This window comes from Stegodyphus dumicola, chromosome 1 (genome assembly GCF_044657685.1).
Source record: "Stegodyphus dumicola isolate Sdum_Otavi_A_Nest chromosome 1, ASM4465768v1".
NCBI lineage: Eukaryota > Metazoa > Arthropoda > Arachnida > Araneae > Eresidae > Stegodyphus > Stegodyphus dumicola.
In genome coordinates this window covers 8645934-8658793 of record NC_140768.1, presented here as the reverse complement: position 1 = coordinate 8658793, position 12860 = coordinate 8645934, and the positions used below count along the sequence as shown (strand labels likewise).

Here is a 12860-nt window from a genome sequence, read left to right as displayed (position 1 = left end):
CTAAATTCCATATACACTGCCGGGGGGCAGTTCTATATTTTCGTTCAACTGGGCCGACTGACGAAATTTAAATTGCGTTTTTTATGTCTCGAAAGCGCAACTTACGATGTATATTACATTTATATATAGCATAGTTCTAATATAGGTGTTTTGACACAAAATCGAACTGTTTTTTAAATGTTATGTCAATTTTCTTCTATATTTCGATTTTACGATTACAATTATGCCTAAATATTTCGTAAAATCCGCATCGAATATTTAGCTTGGCGCTTTTTTTCAGTTTGCCAAGAATAATTGGCGAAATTTTTAATTTATAGCAACCCATTTTTCTTTCCTTATTTTCACTGTATACGAAGGGGGGGGAATCCATCGTTCATACTTTCAAATAATTTTAACAAAGTGTGTAAACCACATTATTTTCATTTATATAGCTCCCCCCCCAAAAAAAAATGCCTAATTTCAAAATGCGCCAAAATGTAAATTCACGTATATCTTACAAAATTTTGAATAAAAAATCCATCTACTTTAAGATGATGATAAAAATTTTATTGGTTATAATAAAAAAATTTTTCGAAAAATTTATAAAAATTATTTTAAAATACAAATTTTTAAAATAAATCATAAAAAAATGGGTGAATTTTATTTGGAATGAACCTAAATTTCGAAATGTGAAGGGAAGAATTAAATGAGTTTAATAAAAAGAGAGATATTGATAAATATATACCAAATTGAATTAACATTGAGGAGCTAAAATTTTGAGAGCTTATTTTTTAAAAACTACTCGTGCGGTTTTTATAAAATTTGGCAGTTTGGTATAATTTGAGTCATAGAATCGAAACATGGAAAACAATTGGCATGTCATTTTGGAAAAAATCTGATTTTGTGTCAAAATACTTGTTAGAACAATGCTATATATAAATCTAATATATATCCTAAGTCGCGCTATCAAGACATTAAAAACGCAGTTTGAATTTCGTCAATTTGAACGGTAGATATACAACTGTCCTTTTCTTGCATGCTTGACAACTTGACAACTGTACTGATTTTGGCATTTTGGAGATCGAAAAACTAACCTATTTTATATCAATTATTCATCAAAGCCACCTATTTTACAAGTTTCACCAAATTGGATTTATAGAGAATTCGCCTATTTGTAATTTAATTTCGAATGTATAGTGAGTATATCAGTACTCTCTCTATACATCAGTTTCCTGCCACTCTATATGGCCATATCTGTAGCACTGGCTCTGAGTATGCACTTCTTATCACTGTTGTTTCTAATATTTTGTCAGTTGATTAAAGCTTTAAACGTAATTTATAACTTTTCCGATTTCGCTATTTTCAATAAAAGAAATTAAAAATGACGCATAAAAATGCTTATAAGAGCATTTATTTTTTTTTATCTCTATGAAAAAATTAAACGAAAAAAAAAGCGTAATGGGAAAAAGTGATATCATAACAAAGAAGTTAGAATAACATTAATGAAAAATATTTTATTTTTTGTAAATAAGGATACAAACTGTATTTCCTCAATATATATATATATATATAATTATTCATCTATATATAAACAAGTCACAGAAAACGTAAGCTGCTGCTGCCCAAATTCCCCATAGTGACCATCATTAAAAACAGTCTGTAAAAGTAGATTGTGAGGAAATTGCAGCTGCCAGAGCAGCAAATAAAGAGTTTTGCTGACTGGAATATCACAGAAAACCTATCTTGCAAAGCAGGAAAACTGAGCAGTTAATGCATTAGGAATGATCAGGCACTTGAGGTGTGTGTGTGTGGGGGGGATTTTCTGAAATGTGTGCTTAATTGCCATACTGATTGCACTATAGATACTATAGACACCTGCTACTATTATTCCCCCTTGCATTATCTTCAGTTATTATTCTTCAAATAACTTCTGTTTACCTTTTTGCAATACGTTAAAACAGTTTTTATATTTAAATAATTGCATTTATTTTAGGAAAATTCTATCAAGATTCCACTAAAGTGTCATCAATTGATTCTTAGTAGCAAGTGAGAAGAAAACGGCGATCAAATATTATTAATTATTATAAATTGAATTAAGTCATATTAAAAGCAATTTAACTTCAAACGGAAACGAATTGCACGATGCCCGCTTTATCAAACAAGAATGACCCTGTGTATCTTAATTTTTTTCTAAACAAAATGCTAAATGATATTTCAGTAATCTCAGTTATAAAGAAAGAACTTTGTTTAATGCAGCTGTCATAGAAATTAATAAATTCTGTTAAGATAGGACAATTTGTGAAAATGTACAACTATAAAAATAAGTGTTATTCCACTTTATCAAAAGGATAATCTTGACTACTACCAACAAAATCTGCTCAGTCTCCTTAAAAGTGCAATATCAAATCAGCTCATTGAAAATCTCTGCTAGCTGCCGTAAATCTGTTATATTTCACAGTGATTTCCAATTCTTTGCCCCCTTTTTTTCTTGGTTATATTATAATTAGGATTCAGCTACACATTCAGCAATTTTAAAGATCAAAACAAATTAGTTTCCTTAACTCAAGGAGAATACAGAAAAATAACTTTTTTTCCAAGTTCTATATAATTATAACAATATTTAATAAGCTGTATTTTAAATACAATAAAAAAACAAAGCAGTACTAAAAACAGAATAAATAATGACAACAAATTGTTATTATACTTCAAATAAATATCACCAATTTAGAAAAATGAATCAAATGTCATATTTAAAAAATATTTTAGAATTTCATTAACAAAAGAAGCAATTGTATAAATATACATAAAACACTTTGTAAATACTTTTCCCTTTCCTCTTATATAATTTTTAATACAGGCAGAAATTTTCAACAGCAGCACAGAGGGGAAGGGGAAAAAAAAAAAAAAAAAAAGGAAAGCTTCAAAACAGAAATCCACTGGAAAAAGACAATTCAGCAAAAGAATCTCATCACTAAAAATAAAAGTACTTAGCATTGACCGAGAATTCTATCTTTTGATTTTGGGAAAAAATGTTCTTATGGTACAAAGGCTGACAAAAATAATTGGCACAAAACTTGCACATACAAATTATAGTTCTAACATGACTCAATGATAAATTTCAATGAAGCAAATTCCTAAAGTAGTTCAGTTTTCTTCATACTAGTGACTGTATACAAAAACAATACAGAGTTGTAAAAATCAGTTTCTTTAAAGATAGCTTAGGATGACTTAACATGAAAATCTTCTATTTACTTTCAGCCAATAAACTTTATTTTGCGACCTCATCAAATCAAATTCTGACTTGTATCGTTTTATCAGTGACAGCAAAAAAGTGGAAATACCTATTACACACTATCATAAAAGGAAAAGTTTCAGTCAATTTAAGTTTTAAATTTCAAGTAAAAATTGCCATTAATCATATATTTAAGGCACAATGCTAACATCAGTAACAGAAACTGTTATGATGAAAGAGCTTTATCACGAAACACATGTCATAAAAACTGTTGCTATGTCGCAAAGTCACTATAAGGCACAATGGAAGAAAATTCTCATCTGAAAATAACTATAATAAATGCACTCTAGTTTTGCTTGAATTTCTTTAAAGTAAATGAAGTTTGTTTGGAAGTATCTTTTGTTTAGAATACTCTACAAGTTACGGAAATAGTTGGATAATGTTTTGACAGTAACTGACATGATCAAATCCATTGTCTGCATCTTTACAACATAGCATATTACACATTTACACTCAGATCTTCTCTCCATTGGAGTCAACTTCCAAAACATGAACTGTCACATAAAAAATTAAATTTACACACGTGTCGTCATGGTCTTGGAATGGAATGAGGATTTTCCCACTAAGCACACATAATGTTAAGATAATAAGTTGACTTTCTTAGTATTCAAGAAGATTGGACCCTCGGGCAATTTCTTTAAGAAGTTCCAAGCTTCTGTCCTTGTCATATTGTTAACCGGATGGTTGTTGATGGCTAAAATCTCATCACCTTCTTCCAGTTTGCCCTCCTTATCTGCAGCACCACCTGAAACAAAATAAAGCGAAAAGATTTAAACACATACTTGTGTTTAAATATAAAATCTAACTTTTTACATTTTTTCTGTCGTGCAAAAGTTTTGGTGAAATATTCATTATGCTTTGTGAATTTATATAAACACTGCTGGCCATTAAAATTACAACACTAGGTAGGAATAATCTGACAAACATCAAACTCGCATGAAAGGAAGACTACGTTGGGATATGCAAATGATTACTATTTCAACCCATTTAGATGATGCAGGAGGGAGAAATGATATCTGAAGATCTACATAAAAAAAAAATTTAAAAAAAAAAAAAAAAATTCTGTAGTGGATTTCTCATTCAGAAAGCACTTTGTAAGGGCAGAGTTTGCTCAGAATATCACGTTATGTCTTGAATAATAAATAAGAAGAAATGTTTACCAGCAAGTGTTAGAATGCGATAGAGGCAGGATCGTTGCCTATCGAGAGTGTGGATTATCGTTCCGTGATATCGCCGTCGCACTGGTCAACATCCAACCACTGTCATGTGAATATGGAATCAATGGGTTACTGAGCACATTATGGACCATTAGTCAGGAAATGTTTGCAGCATGCCTAGTAACCGCTCGTACGCTGCTTGCAGCCACGTGGGCTATCAACAACAGTGACTCTGGTGCACTGAATGACAAAGCTGAATACAGGAGTGGCACAATGCCACCTTTTGAAACAAGTCCCATTCTTCATGCAGTATTCTGATGGCCGGATACATGTCTGGAGGCTCCGAGGAGACCACTTGTTGCCTGCTTGCATTCGATATCGGCACAGAGGACCCTGCACCTGGTGTAATGGTTTGGGCAGCCATCAGGTGCATGATAACCACATTTTTAGTTCAGATCAACAGTAATTTGAACGCAGAACAGTACATTTCTGACATCTTACTCCCAGTGGGTGTGACCTATCTTCGAGGCCTGCCAAATGCCATCTTCCAGCAAGATAATGCAAGACCACATGCTACACATCATGTTCTGACCTTCCTCGATACGCAGGGTATTTGATTACTGCCATGGCCTGTATGGTTGCTGAAAGACTGGTCCGCCACCCTTGTCCAGATGTATTTGTTCAATACGATTGATGAAGTGTGGCATAGACTTGAAGCAGCAAGGAATGAGTTGCTCAGTTCGACTCCATACCTAATCAGGTAAGGCCCGTTTTAGATGCCAAAGGTAGCACTTGTTTGTACTAATCTCTCACCCCCCATAAACTGCTTACAAATTTAATCATTTTATCTTCATGCCATAGTATTTACGTACAATTAATATCTTTTTGTGCTTGCTTTCCTTCATGGTGCTGCAATTTTAATGGCCAGCAGTGTATATTCAAGAATTAATCGGATCATTTTTAATGCCAACTGTCTAGTAAAGATTTTTCTAAACAGAAAATAATTAAACAAAAATTGCTCAAGTTTAAATCAATTAATGATTTCTTACTGAATAAAACACTATTCATTATTAACTTGTAATTGGACAAAAAAATATTTATTATGCACATCTCACTAAATTTTGTATGCAAATGTATTGAGACTTTTGTACTTAAATTGAATAATAATAAAATGAATGTTTTATTTAATAGATTTTTTGCTCCCAAAGTAACATAAAATAAGTTTTTACACTATTTTATATTAATTTTCATGCTGTTAATGTTTTGTATATGTTGGAGACGTCTGCTGCAGACAGACGATTACGTAACGGCTGTGCAAAGTGGACAGAAGGAGCGCCGCATTTGACTGGACTATTTTTTGTATTATTCTTATTTTTTTCTTTAGCTGCAAACTAAGCGAGAAAATTCCCTTTTCATTCAGATATGTATGCACTAGTTAGAGTAATGTAACACTTTCAGCTTGTGGGAGATATCCATATTAAATCTTTATATTAATAATCCCTGCTGTGATTATTTAATTTGTAACCTTCACATTGTAGCCCTGAGAGTTGCAACAGTATATTTACCTTTAAATATCCTTTTGACAAGAAGAGGTCTGTCACCCTGAGGGGAATCCTTTCCTCCTTCAATGCTAAAACCAACACCTGTGGCATCCTTCTGTATCTCCACAATAAAAACTTCTGAATCTAGCAAATAGAATTAATAATTAAATACTGAATGTAAAATATTAATGCAATGTGTAACGTAAATACAGAAAAATTTTTTTTCTTTTTCTTTCTACTTATTTGCAGGCTATTATTTTAATACTAAATATCTAAGCAGAAAACAAAATGTGTAAATGATAAATAAACTAATTGAATCGCAAAATTTAAAATAAACATGTTGGAAAAGCTTTTATTTTTAATTAGCTTTCACTTGATGCAAATGTTTAAAACTGGTAAAAACTTGTATTTATGGTGTCATCTCCAAAATTTAGGACTCTGATTTATTATAAAATTTTAGAGTACTATGACATTTTGTGGTCATCTCACAGTTTATGCAATCTCATATGTGAATATGAATACTCTGATATTACTTAACTGGCATCACATATTTCAAAAGAAATTCTTAAAATTAAAACCAGAACCAGAAATATTATGTTCAGTAATGAACTATGAAATTATGCTGTTTGTTATATTATAACAAAGTAGATCACTTTAAAATATTGATTATATTTAGTAAAAATTAAAAAAAAATAGAATACTAGGAATTCTATTTAAAATAATTTTTTATAATGTGATGAAAATGTAAACAAATCATGTAAAGTACTCAAATGCACAGTAAGAGTATAAATAAACCCATAAAGAAAACTTGCAAATGTAATTCTATAACTTTTGAGAATAAAATTTCTATAAAAATTAAATAAAATAATTTTTATAGAATTAGAATAAAATTTTGTGACTCTTTGAATAAAATTTCTAGTTGTCACTTACCTCTATTGACATTATAATCTTTCCTTCTCCTTTCTTTTTCATCAATTTCTTTTTGAATAGTTGATACAGTTTCTTTTGGTCTTGCAAGAATGAGTAGGACACGAGGACTTGGTGATTTCAAAATATGCAATGCCTCACCATGGCTCACTCCACGAAGATCTCTGCCATTAATGGACATGACTCGATCTCCTTTCAAAATGTTACCATCCCTATCAGCTATGCTGCCTGCTATGACTTTATGCACCTATTTGGTGAACAGAAAATTATAGATTTAGAGGAGTACATTTTATTTTTCCTTCATTTTTGGAAATAATAGTTATGCATCTGAAGAGAAATCAACCCACCCCCTTCCAAAAAAGGGGGGACGAACAACTGGTACATATTTAGATAAATATCATTTCCCTATAATAGTCATTTACAATGAAAACACAACAAATCTTTTAGAATGCTTACTTATATACAATTAGTAGCTCTTTGAAAAATTAGCAGTGTAAGTAAGCCATAAAATAAAGTATTCATTTATACCTCAGAAAAATTAGAAAAACACTTATTAAACTGGGAATAATGAAAATAATTTTGAAACGAAACTAATGAAGTAATTTATGCAGCAATTTAATTTTGTATTTGAATGCACAGAAGCGAGACATTCATATTATATTAAATTATAGGTGCATCTTTCCTTGAGAAGCATTCCGTACCTTGCCACTATTTTAAAGTGAAATGTTTTAGTTAGTATTTGAATTTTGAACAAGGCCATAGTAGGATGGATGACTTTAATGATGTTGTCGTGTCTATGATAAAACCTGTTAAAATAGTGCCACGGGCAGAGATAGATTCAAATAGTGCCCTAGGAATTTGCAAAATGTTATCCTAGAAGTTCTTAAAAGTAACACCAATTTTTAGGAATTCAGCAAAGATGGCTGGACAATAAAAAAATGTGTGCAGTTGTCAGTTCTGTGTCTGGGCAGTTACCACTGTTCTTGTAGGGTTGTTATTCCCTTGAAGTTGGAAAGGACTGTATCTCCGAAACCATTTCCCAGACCCCAGGGTCCGATCTGGACCTTCTGAAAGTGGGTGCAGCTGCTGGAGTAGTGGTATACTACCTTACAGCCTCTCCTGTCCCCATCCAACATCGGCCTCCGCCAGTAACCGGGTTGTTACGTGGTCAGATATCGAAGGTTGTCTGGAGGGTGGTGCCCCTCGGTCAGCGCTTGGGGATGGACGATGTTTGACATGGCCGAGGGGATAGCCTCTGAAGGTTTGGACACTTAATCCGTGTAGGGCTGTTATGAACAGCTAGGGAATGGAGTTCTTATCCTCTAGTTTCCTGTCCTGCATCTGCACACCTGTAATGTCAGTCTACCTAAAATAAGGACAACTTGCTCTGCTCTTTGTTTTCCCTAGGCCAGTGAATAAAGTAGTAATGTAAGTAAGTATCTGTAATAAGATGAGAAAATGACTTAGGAAAGAATGCATATTGTCATGCTGCCTTTCATGCCCAAAATCCACACTGCACAAGAGAACCACCCCACAATATTAAAAAATTAGCCTCAAAGATCTAATACAGCCCTGAATTATTATTACAATTACATAATTTCTTATTATGTGATAAAGTTGAACAGTGAAGAATCTTAAGAAAGAATACTCCCTCTTTAGCAAGAAAGGTGTTGAATGAACATGCTGATTTATTCAAAATGTACCATTATAAAACAGTCATCCCTTTTTATGAGTATCTCCCCCCAGTGGTGGGCTCTAACTGTTTACAGGCATTGGCCACGATTAAGGAAGGAAGCGGTGGCCTTTTTATTATGCATGCACCTAACAAGTGGGGCAGCATTACCCTGATAAAGGGACGGAAAATTTACATCCACACTTTCTCCCAGACTCAAACCCGGGTCCTTTGGTACGCTAGTCAGTATCACTAACCATTTTCCTATCTGGGAGGCTTTAGCAATTAAATAACTTAGCAAATTTTATGATAAACTGAAAACATACCGTTATTTCTTTGACTTCATAATCAGCTCCTCCAGCCAAAGTGATACCAACGCTGCCTCCACCTTCACCTTCTCTTCTCAAGATGACTCCTAGCAGGTCCAACTGTGCAGCCTCGTCTTCGAGCAGTTGGCTCCGTGCCTCTTCTATCAACCTCTGCAGATCATTTTCTTCCTCTAACCTGTCAGAAGTGGAAGTTCTTCTAGGAGCTACAGGTAGTGAGTGTCGAATAGCTAGAAATAAGGATTTAAAATTAGTTTACAGCAGGGTAATCTTTGGTAAATGTGGAATGCATATGTTAGAGCCTTAAGTGTGACACTGGTTGCTGCTTTCGGACTCAAAGCTGCCAAAAAATCCTTTTGCTTTGGTTCAAGATAAATTGCACAAAATTTTATCACGCTTGAATAAAATTGTACAACAGTGTAGAAATAACACGGCTGTATGGTGCTATGTACAGCTTTAGTAACAACTGATACTTGCCTTATTATTGGTTATATTTTTTCCAGAAACTTTTGGAAATAACCAGGCACTTGGCTAACTTCTTCACCATTTTCGAAATATTCGCGATAAACTGACAGACAGTACACTTAAATTCTGTTCTAAAGAGCTGACATCTAATGGGTTTTAGTAATAATTGACAGTGGGAATGCAACAACAGCAATGCGAACCTAAGACGGGTGTCACGAGCACAATGTTCTAAAATGAATGTTTTGGGTGTGGACTCCATGGAAGGATGGTATTTCAAGGTTTTTTATATAGTGACTTCCTTTTGTTTTGAAGCTCAAGTGTTCAAAATTTCATCAATATCATATTAAAACTTTAATTTCACAAGTCCATTCAGTAATTAATAATAATTGAAATTAATTGAAATTTATAACTTTTAAGTTGCTTAGTTTGTTAATTAATAACAGAATAAATTTGAAAGAAAAGTTAACGCTTTGCTAAGCGACAAAACTCTGCCACGTGGAAGACAAAAAATTTTAATTTGGTCAATGGCAACACACTCCTTTTATATAGCTGAGTTTTCTGATTAAATTTGAAACAAATATCTTACACTTTGCAGAGTGGAAACACAAAACTTTACTGATGATATACTTTCTTTACCCCATTATATTATAGATTCATAGTACTATCGAGAGTCAGATTTACAGTACAAGTATCACGTATTTTAAAGTAAGACTTCTATAAAAAATTCCCTCTGCCTTTGCAATTTGTATTATAAGGTATTTCTCCCACCTTCTAGGCGAGCCTTCGTGGTGTAGCGGTTTGCACACTGGACCGTATTCCAGAGGTCCGCGGTTCGATTCCCGGAGAAGAAAGGCGTCATTAATTTTTCATCTTTCCTGCTTCCAAAAATACCTAATGTCTCTACAGTATCTTCAGATTAAATCAGATATGTTCACTTTTACCTCATGAAAGCATACAGAAAGTAAGTCTTTCATTCCTTTTCTCTAGCACAATAAAAGACCATCTTCATGACTTTTAATTTTCTGTTGAAAATGCCAGAATGACTGAGGTAAGTCTTTATTCCAGAAATACAGAATAGTTGTAAAATAATTAAAATTTTTTGTCACCTCTTACAGTAGAATTTTTTTTCTCTTTAATAATAATATATTATTAGGGCATACTTCTGAGTTCATGTTTGGAAAGGACATTTACAACCATAGTGTTACGAAATGTACAGGCATGGTAAGATGGCTTCCCTGCAAAGCAGTTTCAGAGTTGCCATAAAATGGCAAGGGAAAGCAGGGTTGCCATATTTGGTGAGAAATCACCCATTTGGCAACAAAATTGACGTATGCCATAGACTGATGGAGAACCTTCTGGAACGAATTCTTTAGCCCAGAATGTTATCGAACACAAGCCGAAAGCTATATAAACCCTGCTAATCCGCAGTCAGTTAGTTAGTATTGAGAATGTGCTTCATCGAGAGGGCGAGTCAGAGTGCCTCGTCTGGAGTGTGAGTTAGTTAGTATCGAGTGTGTGCCTCGTCTAGCGAGCTGATATTCAGTGTCTCAGAGTGTGCCTCGTCTAGATTGAAAGATAGTCAGTTACGAGTTAGTGTGTGTCTCGTCTAGCGAGTCAATCGAGTTGAGAGCCGGGCAGTGAGTGCCGAGTGGGTCTTCGAGTGCACCGAAGGAGTCCGTTAGTGTATCACGGTTTGTGCATCATCGAGAGAGCTTGTTGAGCTCCGGGAACGACTGAACTGAAGAGTCGGGAGCTGTGCTCGTATGTTGTCGAGTGCATCGTGAATTGTAGCATAGAAAGTACGTGGAGCGTGGAGTTCCAAGAACGACCGAGGAGAGTCGGGAGCTGTATTTTGGTGCTTTGCAATGAAGCTGTCTCCAATGTGATAGCCTGAAGGCTGTTACAGCGAGTGTATATAGTGGATCTCCAACGACTGTAAAACGTGACTTTGGAGCTGTCCTGACAATATTGGCAAATAAAATGTGTTTCGATACTTCATCAAGTGTCGTCGTTATTCACTCCAAATCCACACGAACCCCGTACTGGTGTCAGAAAAAAAAATAACGTAACAATATACTGTATTTGATGGCATATAAGACACACCCTTATTTAGACGGCCACACACAAGAAAAAAAAGTTTCAATATGTAAAAAAGGTTAGCTTTAAATATGTTCTTGTCCCATAGATGGCGCCACTGTTTTTATATTCTTCTATAACTGTGCACTCCAATAAAACTTTACTTGTGTTCCAAACTCCCAACAGGTATGTTGTGTATTTATTCTCATGCATGCAAGTAACCACTCTCTGCTATATTGAGTTTCTAATAGGTTATGGGCCCAGGCCAGGTTAAGAAATGAGGATAAATAATCTAGTGTCTAGTTAAGTTAGTTTGTTTATTTAATTCTATTTGTAAATTTTTAGAATTACTTTAACCAGAATTGACCACATGGTTATGTTAGGGTTAGCCATAGCACATGGTTGCAAAAGCTTAACTAGTACAAATATTTTTGACTGTTAATTATTTGGGCAAATGTTTCTTTGAGAATAAAATTAATTCAATAGAAAATTTATTTGAATTTATCTCAAATTATAATTTTTTTATTTTTGTCTCTTGTTGATTAAAGTTAAAAAAGGAAAAATGCCAGGGGGAGAAGGTTCATTTAGTCATAAACAATTGAGTGGAAGGGAAAATTACATGGATTGGAAATTTTCCATGAAAATGCATCTTATTAAATTAGATTTATGGGCTTATGTAGAGGGTACAAAAGAAGATCCAGTAAAGGATACCAAAGCTTTGTCATATATAGTTGAAGGGGTAAGTGAAATTATTTTCAATGATATAAGGGATTTAACAAGTGGAAAGGAAGCTTGGAAAGTATTAGCTGAAACATATGAGGATAAGGGAATCACAAGAAAGGTTTCAATAATTAAAACATTAGTGAATACCCGTTATACTGACTGTAAGGATATGTCTGACTATTTACATAGGGTCATTTCATCTTATCAGCAGTTAAAATCTACTGGTGTTAAACCTGATGAAGAATTAATTGCAGGAATAATTTTAGCTAATTTACCTGATAGGTTTGAACCTCTTATAATGGCTTTGAAAAATTGTGGTGAGGCAATAACAGTTGACAATGTTAAAAATCGCTTGTTAGCTGAAGATTCAAAACCCCTAGTCAATGAAAGTAAGGAATACGCATTTGTTAATAAAAATATCGGAAGCAAAAGGTACTTTAAAGGAAAATGTTTTAAATGCAATTTGTTTGGCCACAAAAGCTCTGATTGTCAGAAGTCACCTCTCAAAAACGATAGATATAATGAAAACAAGTTTAACAAAAAGTCTAATGTTGGATTAAAACATAAAAAGGGGGAAGAAGCTTATGTAGTGGAAATTAGTGTAGCTAATTCTAATCCACATCCCAATATTTGGTACATGGATTCTTGTGCTTCTTACCACATGACTCCACATAAAGAATTATTAGATGATTATCAGGATGC

The 12860-nt window shown here is 33.7% G+C and overlaps 1 protein-coding gene across 1 annotated transcript in view; it reads right to left on the bottom strand.

Annotated features, from left to right (window-relative positions):
* Positions 1-1467: 1467 nt before the first annotated feature.
* LOC118188453 (uncharacterized) overlaps positions 1468-12860 on the bottom strand; it is a 537164-nt gene continuing 525771 nt past the window's right edge. Inside the window, exons 13-16 of the mRNA XM_085812498.1 lie at positions 8895-9124; positions 6900-7143; positions 5994-6113; positions 1468-4016 (exon numbers count right to left, since the gene is read on the bottom strand). Of these exons, the coding sequence (XP_085668624.1) occupies positions 3850-4016; positions 5994-6113; positions 6900-7143; positions 8895-9124 (761 nt within the window). The 3' untranslated portion in view covers positions 1468-3849. The remainder of the gene's footprint in view (positions 4017-5993; positions 6114-6899; positions 7144-8894; positions 9125-12860) is intronic.